General features: G+C 42.1%; 1 protein-coding gene across 1 annotated transcript in view; it reads right to left on the reverse strand.

Moving 5' to 3' along the window:
* Positions 1-1,638: 1,638 nt before the first annotated feature.
* The window catches only part of LOC128534524 (NACHT, LRR and PYD domains-containing protein 12-like), a 149,829-nt gene continuing 128,482 nt past the window's right edge, over positions 1,639-22,985 (reverse strand). The window contains exons 13-18 of the mRNA XM_053508978.1: positions 21,620-21,793; positions 17,339-17,512; positions 5,984-6,157; positions 5,638-5,811; positions 5,116-5,289; positions 1,639-4,681 (exon numbers count right to left, since the gene is read on the reverse strand). Coding sequence (XP_053364953.1) covers positions 4,672-4,681; positions 5,116-5,289; positions 5,638-5,811; positions 5,984-6,157; positions 17,339-17,512; positions 21,620-21,793 — 880 coding nt within the window. The 3' untranslated portion in view covers positions 1,639-4,671. The remainder of the gene's footprint in view (positions 4,682-5,115; positions 5,290-5,637; positions 5,812-5,983; positions 6,158-17,338; positions 17,513-21,619; positions 21,794-22,985) is intronic.

Raw genomic sequence — 22,985 nt, forward strand, 5'->3', positions numbered from 1 at the left:
TCAGATGAAGGCTGTGCTGCTCTGACTTCAGCTCTAAGATCAAACCCCTCTCACCTGAGAGAACTGATTCTGTCCCATAATACAAAGATTGGAGATTCAGGAGTGAAGTGTCTCTGTGCTGTACTGCAGAATACTCACTGTAAACTGGAGATACTTGGGTAAGATCATCTCTGTGAGAGTCGCATGACCTCGGTTTATCATCAATGACCTGAATAATGCACTGTGTGTGAAGTGATTTAAAAGCAGTTGCAAAATGGTAACAATAAAAAAGACACTTACATCATCTGATTGCTTGCCATAACAACAGAGCTAAAACAGTATGAGAGTTCAATATGTCTCTGTCCAGCTGCAGTGAACAGGCTTGCAGATTTGAATTACAGAAGCAGCTCAGTGAACAAGCAGTATTGACACCATTTTCTTCAATATTTCTTTAACCAAGATCCTAAAATGATATTTTATTATTCCTTTTTGTCCCATGTTTTGTCATAAATTAAGAATATTTATAAATAAACCCACCAACTCAAATACAATCATACAGTTAAACAGAGCTGAAGTTGACAGCAGGATCAATAAGTGTGTATGAGATGACATTATAGTGTATAGAGAATCCTCAATGTTTAATATGCAGATGTGACGAAAATACTTTGTGTACAAATCTAAACACACACATTTATATATTAACTGTATGAGATTTAAGAAAGTGTGTAAAATTAGCCATACCCTGTTCTATCAAAATATACACAAAATCTGAACATTGATGATCAGATCTTCTCACAAAACATCTATTTAAATGAATGTTGATTCCGAAGAGAGACTTTGAAAATGTGTGATCTGCTTCACACATTATAACGAAGATCTTCTGTATGATACTCACTGAAAAAACAATGTGTACAACCAGAGGACAGTCAGTGCTGTGGCTGTTCTGCAAAGATCACACCAAGAGCACAGCATGTAATACCAAAGGAGGTGAAGGTGAAACCATAAGGGAACAATAAAGGACCTGCAAAAAATGTCTACACTAAAGCTCTCTTCATGTGTCTGCTGCATGTCTTACATTTTCAAAAGATTAAGATGGAAATCTTATTTACTGAATTGATGTCTTATGTCCCAATTACACACACACACACACACACACACCACAAGTAACATAACAATTGACTTGATGTTCATAAACTGAGTAAAAAGTGTATCTTTGTGTTTCCCTACAGGTTGTGTGATTGTGGTGTTTCAAATAAAAGCTGTGCTGCTCTGGTTTCAGCTTTGAGATCAAACCCCTCACACTTGAGAGAACTGGATCTGTCTAATAATAAAATTAAAGACTCGGAAAAGAAGATGCTGCTTGCTCTTAAAAAGGATAAACATTTTAAACTTAAGACACTTAAGTAAGTAATGACCTTTTTAGATAAATGTTTAGACACTTTTAAATATGAATGTAGACCAAGAGCTAAATTACATTGTAGTGCGTATTAATATTAAAAGCTCCAGAGCCTGTTATTGGATAAAAGCAGCGATGTGTGTTGGGTTAATATTGATGCTGATGTTTTCCTTGGAGCAGGAATAATTCTATGCATGATTGTAAAGTACCGCCAGTCCAGGAAGTCATTATTAATACAGAGGTCTTCTTTTTTTTGGGGGATGGTGAAAGTGAGTGAATATGTTGTGAGAAATGAAGAGGCATGACTGAGATGCAACAGGAGCAACATAGGAACCATTTACTTCAGAAACATTTGAGACATCTGAGATGTACAAGAGCAGAAAAGTAACATTTCACAAAGAAATAAAAAAGTTATAATTAACATTTTAATGAGATGCATGGTATATTTGGGAGCCATTGTTGATAAAACAAGAATGGTTTGTGCAACATTAATATACGTACCGTGGAAGCCAATGAGAGTGGACTGTAATGTGCAAATGTGACACTTCTGGCTTTTCCAAATTTTCTTGTATCTTATTCAATGAATTGGAAAAATTGAACATGGCAAAAATGCCCAATTGCCAATGTCATTTTCAATAATAATAATGCTACAGTTTCCCATTACCCCTTACTACATTACCCCTAACTACATTACCCCTTACTAAAGGCATTATTGGGATAGGGAAAATACATTGTGCATTTTTAACTACAAGTTGTCCCCTACTTACGAACGAGTTCTGTTCCAGGAGCACATTCGCAAACTGGATTTGTTCTTAAGTCTGACAAAGTGAGACCCCTTTTCCCACACTGCCATCATGTGGCCAAAAGCCATTACCATGCCTAAGGAAATCAATCTCACACCCCGAGAGGGCACACATTACAAGATGTCGCTGCGAGGGCAATCCCGGATGAGCTAATTTAGTCATAAGAAATAATGGGAACCCCGATGATTTTACCCGAAAAATATTTATACAAAAATGATTAACAGAAAATATAAAGTAAAAATCAGACTACTCATTCTGCAATTTACATTTGAAAACAATCAGTCTGTGTGTAAGGGAGAGAAGATAGGAGGGAGAGAGAGAGAAGGAATATGCACCTCTTTAACTCTACTATACAAATTTTAAGGTCTGTTGTAATTTTTTATTGCAGTTTTTCTTTGTTTTATTTTATTCATGTCCTAAAAGTGACATCCTAACTATAAATAAAATAAATAAAATCTTTCTACACCAAATATATGTTTCATGTTTATTTGAAACATTGAGTGATAGTTTAGTCAAACAGGTTGAACACACTGAGTGTATTTTTATAGCATGCTTTTATAAAAAAAATACAAAGAAAAGACACTTGGTTATCATAATAAGTTATTGATTTATTTTTTTCCAAAATCAGGGCACATCCTTAAATTAACTTTGCAGGACACACACTACGGGCAGTGCCGGTTAGCCTAATCTGCATGTCTTTAAACAGTGGGAGGAAACCAGAGTACCCAAAGGAAACCCACCAAGTACAGGGAGAACATGCAAACTCCATGCACGCAGACAATACAGCGAGAATATTGGCAAATATAAGTAACGTTTTGCCTTATATAAAAGAAAAGATATAAAAATTATCCCTGCCAAGATTTATGTGAATCAGACCAACCAGGGGGAGTTATTAATTAATTATTTTGAAGGAGGTAGTGAAAAAAAAATTGCAAAGGTGAAAATTGGAAAACAAATTAATGTGGCTCAATTTCAAAATATACTGAAATTTATAGTTTAACATGTTGTTTAGTTTATAAGGTTTATAAGGTTTAAGCCACCGAATACATTCAGGCATTTGGCAGACGCTCTTATGCAGAGCGAATAGCACCACCATCAAGCCAATCCAGGTCTTAGACGTGGCGTGCATGGAGCATCTGTGGGCCGAATATTATAGCTTTAGGTCTGAGAGACATAAAGGAACGACACAGGAACAAAAAATTAAATGCTAGTAAATTATTGGAATAATTAACCAATGGGAAAGTTAGATCACAGCTGCATACATACTTAATACACATTTAATACATATTTTATGGTTGTGTTTGTTAACTTGTTAACTTAATGATAAAGCCATTTACTATTTTACGTGTTCATATACAGCTTTAAATATGTATTTCTTATTCTAAAAAAGTGTATTATTATTATTATTATTATTATTATTATTATTAGTGTAATTATTTTTTTAAGCTGTTATAATTAGTTCAGCAGAAGACAGACGACATTCCTCCAGAACGTCTCATGCCCCTGATCATGCTTCATCGCAGGTAATGATTAATAATGAGTTGTGTTACAAAAAAACTATAATTATATTAATAATATGTTAACATTTAACCATTGTTTATATTTTACCGCCTCGTTGCACTCATTGCATTATACCAGAATTCACATTTATATGAACCTCAAAAGTAAGTTTGTTCTGAATTTGTCATCATTTTTTTTTTTTTTTTTATTACTTGATTAAATTTCACCATCGGATGAAGATAAGTCCAATAATTATTGAATACTTCTTGCCAATGACATGTGAAGAAACTTTAAACACACTTTCAGGTTCATCAAACTGCTTATAACTTACTGATACTTGTAGAGCTCACTATAATCTCTAAACATGGATAAACTGCTTTTACATTAATACATCTTTTAATACAGACATTAAAAGCGAGGCATACAAACACCACCAACGACAAACGTAAAGAATAAAAAAAGACACAGTGCCTCTTGGCATTAAATGTGTTATTAATGAAGCTCAGCCATTGCTGGATACTGACATTCCCTTTTCCCTTCATTTATAGGGTGCCATTATTTTTGTTCTAAGAGCGGGCATTATTTATCTTAATAAGCTTTATTTTAGATTTGTTTTACTTTTACTTTAAATCCATAAACAGCTTTATCAAAACTTCCTTAGCTTAAATTCTGATAAAATGCTGTGATCACATGGAATTGAGGGCTGGAGAGTTTTATCCAGCGATCAGAGGTTGTTATACATACAGTACGTCTGCAGCCTGATACACTGCAGCCTGATACACTGCACACACACTTCTCATATCTCAGTCTTTTACTTTATATAACCAAAAGAGTGAAGTGTTTAGTGTCTTCTATTCCTCACCGTGAAAATGCAGGAACACCAGAGCGCTCTCTCTCTCTCTCTCTCTCTCTCTCTTTCACACACACACACACACACACACACACACACACACACACACACACACACACACACACACACACACACACAAATGTTCACCACACCCTAAAAAAAAAGGAAAAAAGGTGAATTAATATTGACAATTGATCATGAAGGTGGTACTTCATAATCAACAGCATGTAATCATTTCTTCTCAAAGACAAAAGGATAATTTTCTCATTTTTAATAACACACGTGTGACACACGTGTTAAACATAGCTAGAACAGATATTTGCCCATTACACGACTGCTCTTATATATGTGATATTTTGTAGACTCTGTTTGACTCCCTGTTCTCCTCCTTTCACAAGTTTTAATTTAAAACACTTTACTGACCACAAATAGCATTAAAAACGAATCAGATCACAATTGTTTGTTTTCTAACCTTGTAATCTTTTACTTATTCTGGCGGAAAGAAATTTTACAAACTGATACTGATAATGATGTTAAATTATTAGTGCTTTATTTTTCCTCAACATTTTGCTGAGGACATTACTTACATACGTGTCTGTAGATTGTAATGTTCATCATGTTTAAGAGCAGAGAGCAGCTTTTTTCCAGAGTGTCCTAGTTTATTCTCAGACAGATCCAGGTCTTTCATGTGTAAAGGATTTGATTTTAGACCTGAAGTCAGAGCAGCACAGCCTTCATCTGTGACACCACACTTACGCAACCTGCAGAGACACGATAACACACTCTTCACTTTTTAGATCTTAACAGAGGAGTAACAGCACTGATGGTGATCTGGTTGGAGACAGTTTGTCTTGTGGTGGACTGAGAAAAACACAACAAGTCATTAGAATTTCTCTCACTTACATTCTCAAAAATCTAACAGCATTTACACTTACTTGAGAAGATCAGACTGTCAGTAATCAGACTTTGTGTGTGTTTTATAGAAAAGGGTCAGACTCTAGCTCACTGGTTCATGTACTTTTTAAAACCCAGACTGTAAATGTGTACAGTAAATGATTTATTCAGTATTGACCATGTTTCATTATTAGGGTTTTAAAATATAATCTTACGTCAGTGTCTCCAGTTTACAGAGAGGATTCTCCAGTAGAGCAGAGAGACGCTTCACTCCTGAGTCTCCTACATGATTACAGGACAGATCCAGGTCTCTCAGGTGTGAGGGGTTTGATCTCAGAGCTGAAGTCAGAGCAGCACAGCCTTCACCTGAGACACCACAATTATACAACCTGTAGAGACACAATGACACACACATTTCATCCACAGATTTTTAACATGGCTTAAGATTTAATACTTTAGAATGATGTCTTTAGCATTATTTTATTATTCAGAAAAGCACAACAAATTACACAATCTAAAGACACATTTATTTCAATGTCACACTCAGAGAGATGATCTTACCCCAGTCTCTTCAGTTTACAGAGAGGATTCTCCAGTAAAGCAGAGAGACACTTCACTCCTGAGTCTCCTACATTATTATAGGACAGATCCAGTTCTCTCAGGTGTGAGGGGTTTAATCTTAGAGCTGAAGTCAGAGCAGCACAGCCTTCATCTAAGACACCACAATTACGCAACCTGAGAGACAGAACATCACCCTCTTCACCAACAGATTTCTTAGATTTTGTTGCAAAATTATTTCATTTTTTAAACTTACATAAGGAATTTACATTAACTGTATATTGTAAATCAAAACATTAATCATACTGAGCATAATATAGTTATTTAGATTTTTTTTTTTCACTTTTACTACAAGAAGAACCTGCTTTCCAATTGTCCTTGATCATGTCTAGGAAGCCATGAGGCTTACAGCCAAACATTAATTTGCTTGTATCATAATTTGTATAAGAATTACTTGAGTCAAAGTAAAGAAATACTTAGTCTAATATCATTCAAAAACAAGTTCAGTAAAAGTGTTTAGTTACATTTTCATTTAACATGGCTTTTTTAAAACAATACTTCAGTACAGTGGAACTTTGTGTTGAGAGTGTTTTACAAGATGAGCAAAAATTCTAAATAAATTTTAACTCGGTAAACGAGTGAGGTCTTAAAATACGACCAGTATTGTGGGTATTCGGTCAGGGGTAGCTCAGTGGTTAAGGCATTGGACTATGGTTCGGAAGATCCCAGGTTCAAACCCCACAACCACCAAATTGCCAATGTTGGGCCCTTGAGCAAGGCCCTTAACCCTCAACTGCTCAGATGTGTAATGAGATAAAAAATGTAAGTCGCTCTGGATAAAGCGTCTGCCAAATGCCTAAATGTAATCGTCTCCCTTGCTCAGTGCGTGTGCATCACTCGTATTGTCAAAATTTGGCGTGCATGTCTTGTTTAATATAACCTTGTGACGATGAGTGTGAGCGCATAAAGCATCTCCGCTGCCTTGCGGCGTACCCTCTTATGGGAAAGGCTAAGGGAGTAAACGTTTACAGAAAATCCGAAAATGGAGTCCCTAAGGCGGCTTGACCTTGTATCGGCAACGTCGGCAACTCCTGTGGCGCAGCTGAAGCCAAGTTGTATTGACTCTGTCTTTCCTTTGAGTCCTTCAGCAGCGAAGAGAGGGGGGGACTGCTGCATGGGCAACAGCTGTCCCTCCATATCACCCTACCCAGGCTATGTAGCTCTAGGACACTCCAGCATCATCGCAAGATGTCGCCTCAACACGGGAGAAGGCAGTTACCGGTTATAAGCTCCTAGGTGGTGGAATGAACTTCCTCTAGATGTCCGTACAGCAGAGACTTTGACTATCTTTAAACGACGACTCAAGACACATCTGTTTCTCCAGTTATTGAACTAACCGCCCCCCCCCAAAAAAAAAAAAACACAACCTCTTCCCAGTTGCACTTAGTTATTAACCTAGTTAACCCAGTGTAAGTATGTATCCAATGATGTAAACATTAAAGCACGTTTTGTAAGTCGCTCTGGATAAGAGCGTCTGCCAAATGCCTAAATGTAAATGTAAATGTAAGCTCAACCGATTGGCGAAGGAAATGAGCGCCAGGGGTCTCCTTCGACGGTGGGAGAGGTCATCGCGCCTCATTGGACAGCTAACGCCCGCATCAAGCTGGGCAGCCCCCAGTCAGTTACTGTAAGTGCTGTCCCGCCATGGCCTACCTGCCCCACTGGGTGCATGGGGATTAGAGAGGCATCTCTCAAAAAGTGGGCCACAAAACAATCGCACCAGGCAATCCCAAGAAAATAACAAGAAAGAAGAAACCTCCAGCTCTTCCTTTCGCTAGCTGGAACGTCCAGACCATGGGACCCGGACTTACTGCAGACCTTCAGCACATCAACGATGCAAGGAAGACCGCCGTTATTGACAGGGAGCTCTCATGAATAAACATTGACATTGCCGCTCTTCAGGAGACCCGGCTGGCTGGCAACGGCACAATCAGAGAAGCTAATTACACCTTCTACTGGCAAGGGAAGCAACCAAGGAAGCATGGTGTTGGCTTCGCGATGAAAAACACGCTTGCCACCTCCACAGAGCCACCCACAGCAGGCACAGAGAGGTTACTCATCCTCCGGCTGTCAACGTCTTCTGGCCCAGTCAGCATTCTCAGAGCGTATGCCCCAACCCTCCGCTCCACTGCCGAGGAGAAAGATCAGTTTTACCAGGCCCTAGATGAAGCGATATCCAGGATCCCCAGCACTGAAGGCCTTTACCTTCTTGGAGACTTCAACGCAAGAGCTGACCGAGAGGCTTGGCCCACCTGCCACGGAAGCTTTGGGAGGGGAAAGATCAACGAGAATGGCCAGAGACTGCTTGAGCTTTTCTGCCACCATGGCCTGTGCGTGACCAACACCTTCTTCAAGTGCAAAGACATCGTCATCAGTAGAACAGGGAACATTGACAGCGTCCTTCTCACCTGCAGTTAACATAGTGCAGACTGCGACACAGACCATGCCCTCGTGGCAAGTAAGGTGCGCATAACACCGAAGAGATTGCACCACTCAAAGAAGAAGGGTCATCTACGCATCAACAGCAGCTTGAAGGGTGCCAGCAACCCCGAGAAAATCCAGCAATTCACCAGCAGGCTGGAAGATGCTCTCAGAGTGGGAGTGACAGCAGATGCAGCAATGGACCGAGCACTACTTTGAGCTGTACGCAATGCTGAACATCGTAACAGACACCGCTCTCAACGCCATCCCAGACCTGCCAGTTATGGAGGAGCTAGACACCCCACCCACTGAGGAAGAGCTCAGCAAAGCCATCGACTGCCTTCCCGGTGGGAAAGCACCTGGGAGTGACGGAATCCCTTTAGAGGTCCTGAAGAGCCGGAAATCAGCCCTTCTACAGCCACTCCACGACCTCCTCTGTCTCTGCTGGGATCAGGGTTATATCCCCCAGGACATGAGAGACGCCACCATCATCACTTTGTACAAGAACAAAGGTGACTGGAGTGACTGCAACAACTACCGGGGTATCTCCCTCCTCAGCATCGTTGGCAAAGTGTTCGCACGTGTCGCTCTAGCCCGCCTGCAGGCCCTCACTTCCCGCGTCTATCCAGAGTCCCAGTGTTTCAGGGCTGGTCAATAAACAGTGGACATGATCTTCTCACTACGCCAGCTGAAGGAGAAGTGTCAGGAGCAGCGGATGCCACTCTACATCGCTTTTATCGACCTCACAAAGGCGTTTGATTTGGTCAGTCGAAGAGAACTTTTCAGCTTGCTGCGGAAGATCGGCTGCCCCCCACACCTGCTTGCAATGGTCATGTCATTCCACGATAACATGTACAGCATGGTTTGTTATAATGGCGAAACCCCCAAGGCCTTCCCAGTGAGCAGCGGAGTATAGCAGGGCTGATTCCTCGCGCCTAAACTCTTCGCCATCTTTTTCTCCATGCTCCTCCAGTACGCCTTCAAGGACTGTAGCGAGGGTGTCTTCATCCACACCAGGTCCGATGGCAGGCTCTACAACATATCCGTCTCCGTGCCAAGACCAAAGTCACAGAGGTACTTATCTGTGAGCTGCTCTTCGCTGACGATGCAGCCTTGATATCACACACCGAAGACGGACTTCAGCAGCTTGTCACATGTCTTTCCTACACGTGTATGGAGTTTGGACTGACCATCAGCCTGAAGAAGACCAACGTCATGGCTCAGGGCACAGTGACTCCCCCAAACATCGCCATTGACGGACACACCCTAAAGGTTGTCGGGAACTTCACCTACCTTGGGTCAAATATCTCCAGCTCGCTGTCCATCGACTCGGAGATCAACAGCTCAACAGCAGAATCGCCAAGGCAGCCACATACATGTCCAAACTAACCAGCGAGTGTGGAACAATTCCAGCCTCACTGAGAAGACCAGACTGCGTGTCTACCAAGCCTGTGTACCCAGCACTCTCCTCTATGGTAGCGAGACATGGACCACCTACTGTATGCAAGACACGAAAGGAAACTCAACGCCACTCAGAAAAGATCCAGGCAGAAGCAGAGGCTACAACAGTTACAACAGCCATCCGCCTTCACCTGTACCAAGTGCGGCAGGGACTGCCACTCTCGAGTCGGACTGCACATCCATTCTCGGCGGTGCAGGTAGACTCACAAGAAGCTACACCATCGTCTCCTGAGACAGACGGATGCCAATCAATCATTCTTTAAAGAAGCAGTCGGGCTAGTCTATGTTTCAGAGTGTTAGCGTTAGCTTCCCCTCTTCCACTACCACTTTAACAAGTGATTAGCTGACCTTGACACTGAGTGCCTAACTGCAGCATTTAACTGTTGCTCTAGAGGTGAGTAATTAACTTAAAGATTTCCCTTTTGTGTTTTGAATTGAGCTCAATACAAACTATTAAATTAAAGGGGACACGTGTAGTAACAGAATATTGTATGTTTCTTTATGATGAATATGTCCCACCTTTGTAACAGTCTCATAATGCTGTTTGCTAGTTTTAATGTTAAAATAAAAACTCTTGATGTTTCAGATGGAACATATTTGGCAGTATATTCTTTTTTGATACACAAAGTATACAGTTACTGTCCGTTTACCAGCCTTTGATGCTGCACTTAAAAAAATGTCTGCAAATAAATGTCAATGTTACAAATGTTAAATGCTATTCCTGTTGTTTCTATGTTAATCCATAATTTATGGATACAATGAAGTGACATCCAATATTATTGAGTAGATTTGATTTATAATTTAACTGTATTTAGGTGCAGATGAAGATTTATCTGTAAAAGTAAATCAGGTTCACCTAAATATTTAATTAATGTTAGTCAATTTCTCTCAAATATTTAATAAAAATAAATCAATCTCTTCCTGATTTCTCTCAGATATTTATTGAATGTAACACATTTTTTTAGTAAACGTAAAACTGTTTTCCTTAAAATGATTTAATTTAGTTTAAAATATTTATGTTGAATACATTATATTTTTGACAGTTAATATTAAATCCAACACAATAAAAGACTTGAATATAAAAATTTTAAATATATATTTAATATATAAAATTAAATATAGATTTTGTCTTACATTTAAATAATTTATTCTATGTTTCTTACTCATTATTATAGTAGTAAAATGTACTTAAATATGTTAGGTGTCACTTTGTTGCCATAATTTTTTTAAGTAAATCCGAGGTCAGATATTTTACAGTGTACAGTACAGTGAGAAAAATGATTCAAAAGTGGAAAGGATTCATAACAGTTGCTACATATCAGACCTACATGCCTGACTGAGCATGTTAAAGTCACATGACAGAACAATTGGGGGAAAATGAACAAGTATGGTTTGCTTGGAAGCTTTGGCAGCTCTGTCTGAAGTGAACATGGAAGCTGACCTTTGCAAAACTCCATTGCAACAAACCACAAATTTTCTGGAACAATGTCCTATGGTCAGGTGGTCAAGTGGAGTTTTTTGGCCTTAATACTCTGCACCATGTTTGGTAAAAACCAAACAGCATTTCAATAGAAATATGTCATACTCGCTGTCAAGCAGGTTCTTGCAGCCACAGGAACCTTGCAGTCAGTGAGTTGATTGAACTCCTCTGTATACCAGTATTCTAGAGACAAATTTGAGGACATCTGTCGAACAGCTAAAACTAAATTTGGTAATGCAACAGGGCAAAGATCCAAAGCACATCAGTAAATCAACATCAGAATGGCTAAAAAATCATAGAATCAAGGTTTTAGAATGGCCTAGTCAAAGTCCAAACCTCAATACATTTGAAATACTGTGGCAGGACCTTAACAGAGCTGTGCATAAGCTAATGCTCAAAAACCCTCAATAAACTCAATCATTCACTCATTATCTATACCGCTTTATCCTGTATTCAAGGCCTGAGGCCTATCCCAGGAGGCTTAGGGCACAAAGCGGGGTACAGGGTGCCTCTATCGCAGACCTCAATAAATGAGGTAATATTCTAAAGAAAAATCATCCAAAATGATGTGAATGACTGATAAATTCATGCAAAAAACGTCTCGGGTTACTTTGCTATAACCCTGTTCCCTGAAAAGGCGTGAACGAGATGCTGCGTGAAAACGCTATGGGAACATCTTGTCATGTTGCCGGTTGTGAAGCATGTGTGTACCAAACACGCCAAATTTTTGGCTTTTATAACCTCGGTCAGGTGACTTCATCTGATAGGACGCACCTGCAGGTTATAAATAGGAGTGAACCGGAAACATTCCTCAGATTGATTTGTCTGAACGGACGTCCGGTCACATAGGCAGTGCGGCATTGGGACGCAGCATCTCGTTCCCGCCTTTTCAGGGAACAGGGTTACAGCAAAGTAACCCGAGACGTTCCCTTTTAAAGGCTACACTCGATGCTGCGTGAAAACGCTATGGGAACGAGAGTGCCAACGCCGCCGCACTGCAAGTGTCTGGACTCCAAGGTTGTGTAGCGTGTGCGCACAAGGCCGAGAAGGTCTCAGAACTATGTCTGGGTAGCTGACTCAAGGACCCGTGGGCCCGGAGTAGCACGAACATCCAAACTATAAATGTAATAAATGTGTGCGGAGAGGACAACCCTCCGTGTCACACAATTGCTGCAGGAGAATACCTCTTGCTAGTGCAATAGATGGGGCGATCCCCCGGTTGAATGAGCCCTGATTCCTAGAGGCGAAGTGAGCCCACGCGCCTCATAGGAGAGAGCAATAGCCCAGTGTAGTGGGGGCCACCCCTGTTGCGGCCCCAGACCATGTAAAAGCTGCTTTGACTTACGCCACTAGCTGATGCGGTGGACGTAAATCTGAAGAGCACGTACTGGACAAAGTAGGTGAAGTCTTTCCTGCTCCGAAGCTGTAAAGGCGGAGGACAGAAGGCTTCATAAACAATAGGATGCATATTGGAAAATGTGTGCGGAGAGGACCAACCCTCCGCGTCACAGACTTGCTGCAAGGGAATACCTCTTGCTAGTGCAATTGATGAGGCGATTCCCCTGGTTAAATGAACCCTGATTCCTAGAGGCGAAGTGAGCCCACGTGCCTCATAGGAGAGGGCAATAGCATCTCTCACGCCGCTTGCGGCTTCAAAACATGTAAAAGCTGCTCTGACTTACGCCACTGGCTAATGCGGTGGACGTACATCTGAAGAGCACGTACTGGACACAGTAAGTGAAGTCTCTCCTGCTCCGAAGCTGTAAAGGCGGAGGACAGAAGGCTTCAAAACAATAGGATGCATATTGGCAAATGTGTGCGGAGAGGACCAACCCTCCGCATTACAGACTTGCTGCAAAGGAATACCTCTTGCTAGTGCAATTAATGAGGCGATTCCCCTGGTTGAATGAACCCTGATTCCTAGAGGCGAAGTGAACCCACGCGCCTCATAGGAGAGGGCAATAGCATCTCTCACGTAGCTTGCGGCTTCAAAACATGTAAAAACTGCTCTGACCTACGCCACTGGCTAATGCGGTGGACGTAAATCTGAAGAGCACGTACTGGACACAGTAAGTGAAGTCTCTCCTGCTCTGAAGCTGTAAAGGCGGAGGACAGAAGGCTTCAAAACAATAGGATGCATATTGGCAAATGTGTGCGGAGAGGACCAACTCTCCGCATCACAGACTTGCTGCAAAGGAATACCTCTTGCTAGTGCAATTGATGAGGCGATTCCCCTGGTTGAATGAACCCTGATTCCTAGAGGCGAAGTGAACCCACGCGCCTCATAGGAGAGGGCAATAGCATCTCTCACGCAGCTTGCGGCTTCAAAACATGTAAAAGCTGCTCTGACTTACGCCACTGGCTAATGCGGTGGATGTAAATCTGAAGAGCACGTACTGGACACAGTAAGTGATGTCTCTCCTGCTCCGAAGCTGTAAAGGCGGAGGACAGAAGGCTTCAAAACAATAGGATGCATGTTGGCAAATGTGTGTGGAGAGGACCAACCCTCCGTGTCACATACTTGCTGCAAGGGAATACCTCTTGCTAATGCAATTGATGAGGCGATTCCCCTGGTTGAATGAGCCCTGATTCCTAGAGGCGAAGTGAGCCCACGCGCCTCATAGGAGAGGGCAATAGCTGTCCGATCCTCTTAGAGAGGTAACACCATTTAGAAAAACCATCTTAAGGGTCAGAAACCTGAGGCGCTGACTCTGGTGGTTCAACAAGGGGCACAAGCCAGAGGACAAATTTTCTCTGCAGAAACTCCAGCACTGAAACAATTCGGCAGTGGACTGGGTCTACCTGCTTCGTCATGCACCAACTTTTCAAATACATTCTATTTGAGGGGGAGTAGTAAAGGGGACATTTGCTGATCTTGCGAGGCAAAGAGGTCCACCTACGCAACATGAAATTTTTCAAGAATGTAAATCGCCCTGAGGGACAGGAATCTGGTGCGCTAGCTATTTAGCGGCGCGAGCACAGTCCGCCCTGGCGTTTAATATACGAGACTGCCATAGTGTTGTCCACCCGCACTAGGACATGGTAGTCTCAACTGCTGGAGGAAGTGCTTTAGGGCCTGAAATAGAGCCATGATTTTGAGGCAATTGATGTGCCGCGCAAAAAGATGGCCTCTCCAGCTCCCTTGGGCTGGACGGTCATTTAAGACCGCACCCCAGCCCATGAGGGAAGCGTCTGTCGTTAGCATCTGCGACGACAAGACGAACTTAGAGTGGGACCCAGAGTCAGAAACCGGGGTCTGAACCACATAGGAAGGGTACGAAGCACCTGGCGCGTAGCCCTTATTGGGGATTGGCCCTAGAGTAAAATCCCCTGGTTCTTAGCCACAACTGAAATGCTCTCATGTGCAGAAGGTCCAAAGGTGTCACCGTGGATACAGCTGCCATGAGAGCTAAAATCTCTGAAAGTGATGGTCACTTTCTGGTCTAGCTTGATTTCCTTGACGGTGTTGAGAATGGATTCGACACGAGCGGGAGACAGCTGTGCCCGCTTACGCTCAAATTCCATGTGACACCCAAAAATGTTGTCCTCTAAACAGGAAAGAGCATGCTTTCATGGCATTGGATCTCAATCCTAGGAAACAAAGATAAGCTAGAACGACATGCTGATGTCGAAGCGCTAGCTACTGAGACTGGGCCAGCCAGTCATGTAATTCAATACGGATGCTCTGGAGTCGTAAGAGCCAGAACTACATCCATGTATTTTGTGTATGTGCAGGTGAAAAAGCTAGACCAAATGGAAGGACCCGATACTGGTAAGCTTCGCCCCCGAAAGCGAACCTCAGGAACCTCCTGTGTTGTGGCAATATTTCCATTGATTTATTTTTAGATAGCGGTAAAGCCCGCAAAATCTAAAAAATTGGACGCAGCCCCCCGTTCCTATTGCACTTTCCGGTTTCATGGAAGTGGAACCACGCCATTGAAACGCGGAGGGTGATGTGAGAACTGAATCCTGTAGTTTCTCTGTACAGTGCTTAGTGCCCAAGGAGATATACTTGGCAGTAGCTTCCACGCTGCCAGTTTCTCAGAAAGGGGCAAAGCTCAGCGGCTTGGTTAAACGGGGGGGATGTTAGATGTTCGGCATCCTGAAACACGGCAGGAAAAACCCGAAGAACTAACATTTTATTGGAGACTGGAGTTGCCCGAAACACCAGTGGTGGCGGAGCAAGAACACCAACCTCCTGGGGGTGCCAGGGAGAACACTTCATTCTTTAAAAGGAATTCTGCGTGCCTCTCCCCATTGGGGGGCCACCCCCCACAGTCCTGGGCACATGAACCTTTGTGAAGACAATATAGTCTGACCTCTTTTGAGGCGGATTGCGTGACGCACTCCAATCTTGCGAGGGGGTGCCCAGCTCAAAAACACTCTCCTTGTGTGTTTCATGCCTCGCAACAGTCAGACCCGGTCGAGACTGGGTGGCCGACAGTCCCGACTCTTGAGCAAGACGGGGAAGGAATTTCCCGAAGGCTTGTTATATAACTTCGCGTGTTACAAGTGCCTCTCCGCGGAGACCATAGCAGCCATAAAACGGCCGATAGCACGAGCCGTCTGCTTTGTTGCACGAAGAGACAAGTCTGTGGCCCGGCGTAAATCCAATACGCCTTACCTTGCAGAGCCCCGCCAGTACTCAAGTCTCTCAGCAGGTCAGCCTGGTAGGCGTGCAAAACCGCCATGGTGTGCAATGCGCCAACCTGACCTGCTGCCTGAAAAGCTTTTCCCTCCAGGGAAGATAAAAAGTCTACACAGCTTGAAAGGAAATAATAGCTTTTCAGGAAAGATGATGTCCCAGAAGAGAGATAGCCTGGCAGCGTCTCTTCTATCTGGGTGTCATCATATAACTCCGCGTTTCTACCTCAATTATATTTAAATAAATAAATAAGTTGATGGCAGGAAAACACGGAATGAATACAGCTTACTCCATGAAAGGGTTAACTCATATGGAGATTGCTAAGGGGAGAGAGCGTCGTTGAGGCTCCGCCCCCGGCCACCCGACAGAACCTGCCGTCTATGTTTTTATTTTTATTATTTTTAAGTGCTTAGAGCCTATTACCATCTCCGCGGAAGCAAGAGAGGATGTTTATCCTTGCCCATTTACAAGAAGCGCGGCGCGCGCTTGCGAGCGGACAGAGGGATTTCCCGATCCGATGAGAACGCGAAAGAAAGGAGTTTTAAATCCGTCTCTCACTGCTCTGCCGGATGCACGAGTTTAAGCCCCAGGAATGCGCGGCGGCTCGAAGATTCTCAAGGAATGCGAGGCGCGCGCGTAGCACTTAATCGAAGCAGTAAAGTGTAGAGATCGCCCTCCGATATGGATTATACACACGGAGGGACATCTCGTTTAAACTCTGCCATTATCGGTGAGTTAAACACTTATTTTTGCTGGTTAGACACAACACGCTCACAACTAGACAAGGTGAAGACAAGAATCTGAGGAATGTTTCCGGTTCACTCCTATTTATAACCTGCAGGTGCGTCCTATCAGATGACGTCACCTGACCGAGGTTATAAAAGCCAAAAATTTGGCGTGTTTGGTACACACATGCTTCACAACCGGCAACATGACAAGATGTTCCCATAGCGTTTTCACGCAGCATCGAGTGTAGCCTTTGAAAGGGAACTATTAAATCAAGTAACTGCTGCTAAAAGTGGATTGACAAGCTATTGAATCATTTATACAAAGTGAATTTTTACACACACACACACAAACACAGAACTTAAAAAAAGGGTGGCACTTATGGTTACACATGACTGTAAGTATAATACTAAAATAAATGTACTTTCTTACTGTCCAGCCCTGGTCCCGGATACTGGTTGTGTGTTTTGCGAATTTCACAATAATTTTACATTGCAGTGTCACTATAAGGGAATGGGTCTTACTGAAAAGTAGGTCATGCGATTGTCAAAGAGTCTGATCTTACCTCAGTGTCTCCAGTTTACAGTGAGGATTCTCCAGTAGAGCAGAGAGACACTTCACTCCTGAGTCCCCAAGTTTATTAAAGGACAGAGTCAGTTCTCTCAGGTGTGAGGGGTTTGATCTCAGAGCTGAAGTCAGAGCAGCACAGCCTTCATCTGAGACACTACACTTACACAACCTGTAAAGAGATGTAATTACAGACATCAACAGATTTCAACGATGGCCAAGAAGTGCAAAAAAAAAAAAAAAAAACATAACATAAACAACATAAATCAGAAAACAAAATAACAAAACCTGAAAACAACATAACAAATCAGAAAACACAGTATCCACAGACAAAATACCAATTGATAAAACACAATGACAATACAGTCAAACCGGTAGGTATAGTTTCCAAATAAAATTCTTATCACTGATTAGATAAGAATCTGTCACTTAATACCCCTATTTCACCTACGCGGTTTCGGGTGGTGGCCGTAAGTACGGTTTATCATGACTCACTGCGAGCTTTGTATTTAATATACATTTAAATGTCTGTATGTCTTCAGTACTTCCTTTATATTTTGAGTGACAGATGCCTCGTTTTGTTATTTTCTTTTGTCACTGTAAGCAGTAGCTTATTCCACCAGATTTATAGTACATGGCACAGGGTAGATACTTGTTTCTCTATATCATTTATAATGAATTTACAGTCATGGCCAAAATTGTTGGCCTGAAATTTTTTTCGCACAGAAAAGTATTAACATGTTTTGCTATACACGTTTTTATTTCCTTTATGTGTATTAGAATAAAAAAAGGGAGAAAAAAGCAAATTTGACATAATGTTTTGTTCCAATATACACAAAGAGAATAAACATTTTTATAGCAAAACATGTGTTAATGCAATACTTTTTTCTAAGAAATACTTGATTTTAAGAAAATTTTCAGGGGTGGCAACAATTTTGCCCAGGACTGGATTCTTCTTCTTTGTCTTTCGGCTGTTCCCTTTCAGGGGTCGCCACAGCGAATCATTTGCCTCCATCTAACCCTATCCTCTGCATCCTCTTCTCTCACACCAACTAACTTCATGTCCTCTCTCACTGCATCCATAAATCTCCTCTTTGGTCTTCCTTTAGACCTCCTGCCTGGCAGTTCCAACCTTAACATCCTTCTACCAATATATTCACCATCTCTCCTCTGAACATGTCCAAACCACCTCAATCTGGCCCCTCTGACTTTATCTCCAAAACATCTAACGTAGGTTGTCCCTCTGATAAACTCATTCTTGATCCTATCCATCCTTGTCACTCCACCTGTTCTCTTTCATTTTCCTCATTCATCAATTCCTTAAAGTACTCCTTCCATCTTCCCATCACCCTCCTGGCATCTGTCAGTACATTTCCATCTCTATCTTTAATCACTCTAACCTGCTGCACATCCTTCCCATCTCTATCTCTCTGCCTTGCCAACCTGTACAGATCCACCTCTCCCTCCTTACTGTCTAGCCTAGCATACAAAGTCCTTATATGCTCTTTGTTTGGCCTTTGCCACCTCTACCTTCACCTTACTCTGCATCTCCCTATACTCCTGTCTACTCTCTTCAGTCCTCTCAGTGTCCCACTTCTTCTTAGCTAGCCTCGGACTAGATATAACAACCTAAATTTCCATTAGCTTTATAGGTATTTGGACAAGGACACAATTTTCAAATATATACCATTTATACCGTTACTATGGATTTAAAAATAAATGAGGATATGATTGAAGTGTGGAATTTTAGCCATCAAAGGCTTAAACAAAAATATGGCATTGACTGTTTTGGGATTACAGGGTTCCCTTATTTTCACAGGCTTAAAACAATTAAACAACTGACTACCAAGCAGTTTCATGGCCTGGTGTGGCATGTTTTCTTGTTTTTTCTTGTCAAATAAAGGGGATAAAAGGTCTATTACTATTACAAGTGTTGAATTTTTCACTTAGTGGCTCTGTAGGGTGTGCTGACAGTGACCAGAACACAGAATCAGAAGGCTTGGGTTAAGTTTCCTATCATTTAATTAATGTCTGCTCTTTTACGTTAAGGGAAATGAGGTGAAATGCAAGAAAGGCTCGATGCAGGGAAGCAAGTGGGGAAAAGTGCTCTTCAAGGTGGCCACTGAGCCTGGCTTAATAGCAGGACAGTGAATGTCAGTGCTGGGATATGCAAGGTCCCAGCAATGGTGGACCCTCTGCTTTAGGGAAGCAGAAGTAAGTTAGTGGCTTCTACAGGGGTTGGACAATGAAACTGAAACACTAGCCAATTTAGTGTTAGAGGTTTCACCCGTAAGAGTGTGCAGGTTTAATTAGCAGAGTAATAGCACAGTTTTGCTTAAAATATTGCATTGCACACAACATTATGGGTGACATATCAAAGTTCAAAAGAGGACAAATTGTTCATACGCATCTTGCATCTGTGCATCTGTGACCAAGACAGCAAGTCTTTGTGATGTATCAAGAGCCATGGTACCCAGGGTAATGTCAACATACCACAAAGAAGGTTTGTTGAGATGTTTTGTCAGGAAAAATCTTCCTCCACCAGCATCACGTAGTGACCTGGCCACTATTCTGCAAGAAGAACGGCTCAAAATCCCTCTGGCCACTGTGCAGGACTTGTATCTGTCATTTCCAAGACAAATTGATGCTGTATTGGCCGCAAAAGTAGGCCCTACACCATACTAATAAATTATTGTGGTCTAAAACCAGGCGTTTTAGTTTCATTGTTTAACCACTGTATTTGTGAAATACAAACAAGACAATAGCTAAATTAAACACACAATTAACTAAACTCATCACAGCTGGCACACAGATGTTCTTTAATATTCTCTCAGCACATTAAAAGTCTGGATTGATAGTTTTCTCTGGCTGTGTCAAGCCATAAGCCTGTCTTGGTAATGGGAATACTGAATCTGCATATTTCCACTTAATGGGAGAACGTATCCTGCTCAAATAATGGACTAAGTGTTATTCTCCTTCAAACTTCTCAGAGAGCATGTTGCCCAAGCAAGGCAAAGATGTGTACAATAAAGGGTCTGTTACTTTTTGGTCAGGTTAGAGATAGGGGCAGGCTATGGAGGATAAGTTAGGCATGCAACAGCAAGCCACAGCCCTGCTTCACATAGCATTGGATGACTCATCCTCAATGTCACAACCTTATAGCTGTGCTGACTGGACTGGGGTGGTTGGTAACCCAGACAACACTGGAACAGACACATATCCATCGAGGAGGATGGTATGGCATTATAGGCATATACGACCCACCTAGTTGTGGATTAGTTCTCTAGTAATGTCCTTTGACATGGCCTTGTGGAAAGGGGAGCACTGTTGACAATTCCAAGAGTAAGTCCAGGTTCTTCCCTAGTACCTAAAGGTCAGTATGGCAAGCACAAACTCTAGGACCTGTATCATGGCCTTAGCCCTTTTTGGGGTGCACATGCCATCAATTTTTCTATTCTCATCAGGGAGGGGAATGCAGGAACTTGTAAAGGACAATGTGTTCAGCCGTCTCTGAGACTTTGCTCTAATCTAGCTGCAGTTGATCTACAGGAGAGTATGTAGCTGGGCACAGGGTGTTGCTTTGGCTCTGAAGGGAGCCTGCAGCAGGCAAGGAATTTTGTGTCAGTGCTGGTTGTAGCCATTAGCCTCTTTAAATAACAGAGGGAAGGCCTGCTCAGGCTCCCCTCTGAGGACAGGAATGATGGTGTAAGAGAGCATACTGTATATGGAATTCCTCATCATCTGTCAAACACAGAAGCATCATCATATATCAAGCATGATGGAACTGGGTCATTGGTGTTTATTGATAATTTACTGATAGAATTAGCAAAATAAATAGTGACTCTCTTTTGTTAAAGAAGTCAAATTGTATTTATTTAATGGTTGACATATCAAGTTCTTTGGCTTCTAACTTCTTATTGTATATATATAAAATGGCTTTTTTTTTTTTTTAGATCAGTTTCATGTTACTGCTGCTTTTAAATCCTGAATCTCACATATAATTCATTTAGTTTGTGGCATAGGTGAACTTTTGATTGTTTACTCTGTTGTAATACATTTAACAGTAATTTTAGAGATATTACAATCAAATCAAGCTGTTTTGCACTACAGCTTCTTATTCAAAAGCAAAAGACAAATAATCAATGTGTAATAAAAATAAACAATTTTCCTCATGAGGTAAATTAATATTGGATAATAATAATGGATACTAATTGTGTCTTACAGTTAAAGAAGGTGTGTTACTGAGGAACAGGTCATGCGACTCCCAAAGAGAACTTACCACAGGGTCTTCAGTTTACACTGAGGATTCTTCAGTACAACAGCGAGAGACTTTATTCCTGAAACTCCTACATTATTACTAGACAGATCCAGTTCTCTCAGGTGTGAGGGGTTTGATTTTAGAGTTGAGGTCAGAGCAGCACAGCCTATATCTGAGACACCACAATTACACAACCTGTAGACAGACAATGATACTTTTCATTTATGTTGCTGATACAAGACATGGCAGCATTGTAAGATTTAAAAGTATCATTGGAACTGGCTAACATCTGTGTTCATCTGAGTCTACAAAATGTAAAACATTGAACAAGTACAGTAGGTTGTCCATGGCAGGACACCACAAAGGAAGCTGCTGCTTACTAGAAGGAACATTGCTGCCTACCTGAAAAAAAAATAAATAAATAAAAAAAAAAATGTACATTGACCCTCCAAATCAGTATTGGCAAAATGTTTTATGCACTGATGAAACTTAAAAAAAAAAAATTATATATATATATTGAAATATTTAAGAACACAGCAATAAATCTGCCATAAAAAGGTCACTGCATATCATCATCATGAAAACGTCTCGGGTTACTTTGCTGTAACCCTGTTCCCTGAAAAGGCGGAAACGAGATGCTGCGTGAAAACGCTATGGGAAACATCTTGTCATGTTGCCGGTTGTGAAGCACATGTGTATCAAACACGCCAAATTTTGGCTTATATAACCTCGGTCGGGTGACGTCATCTGATGAGACGCACCTGCAGGTTATAAATAGGAGTGAACCGAAAACATTCCTCAGATTGATTTGTCTGAACGGACGTCCGGTCACGTAGGCAGTGCGGCATTGGGACGCAGCATCTCGTTCCCGCCTTTTCAGGGGACAGGGTTACAGCAAAGTAACCCGGGACGTTCCCTTTCAAAGGCTACACTCGATGCTGCGTGAAAACGCTATGGGAACGAGAATACCAACGCCGCCGCACTGCAAGTGTCTGGACCCCAAGGTTGTGTAGCGTGTGCGCACAAGGCCGAGAAGGTCTCAGAACTATATCTGGGAAGCTGACTCGAGGACCTGTGAGCCCGGAGTGGCATGAACATCCAGATTATAAAATCTAACAAATGTGTGCGGAGAGGACCATGCCGCCGCATCACACACTTGCTGCAGGGGAATACCTCTTGCTAGTGCAGTAGATGAGGCGATCCCCCTGGTTAAATGAGCCCTGGTTCCTAGAGGCTAAGTGAGCCCACGCGCCTCATAGGAGAGGGCAATAGCATCTCTCACCCAGTGTAGTGGCGGCCGCGCCCCCCCCCGGTTGCGGCCCTGAAAGACCAGCTTGACTTAGTTGGTCCCGTTGTGGCAGGCTGAAATAGCAGTTACGTACGTCCT

This window comes from Clarias gariepinus, chromosome 12, assembly GCF_024256425.1.
Source record: "Clarias gariepinus isolate MV-2021 ecotype Netherlands chromosome 12, CGAR_prim_01v2, whole genome shotgun sequence".
Lineage (NCBI taxonomy): Eukaryota > Metazoa > Chordata > Actinopteri > Siluriformes > Clariidae > Clarias > Clarias gariepinus.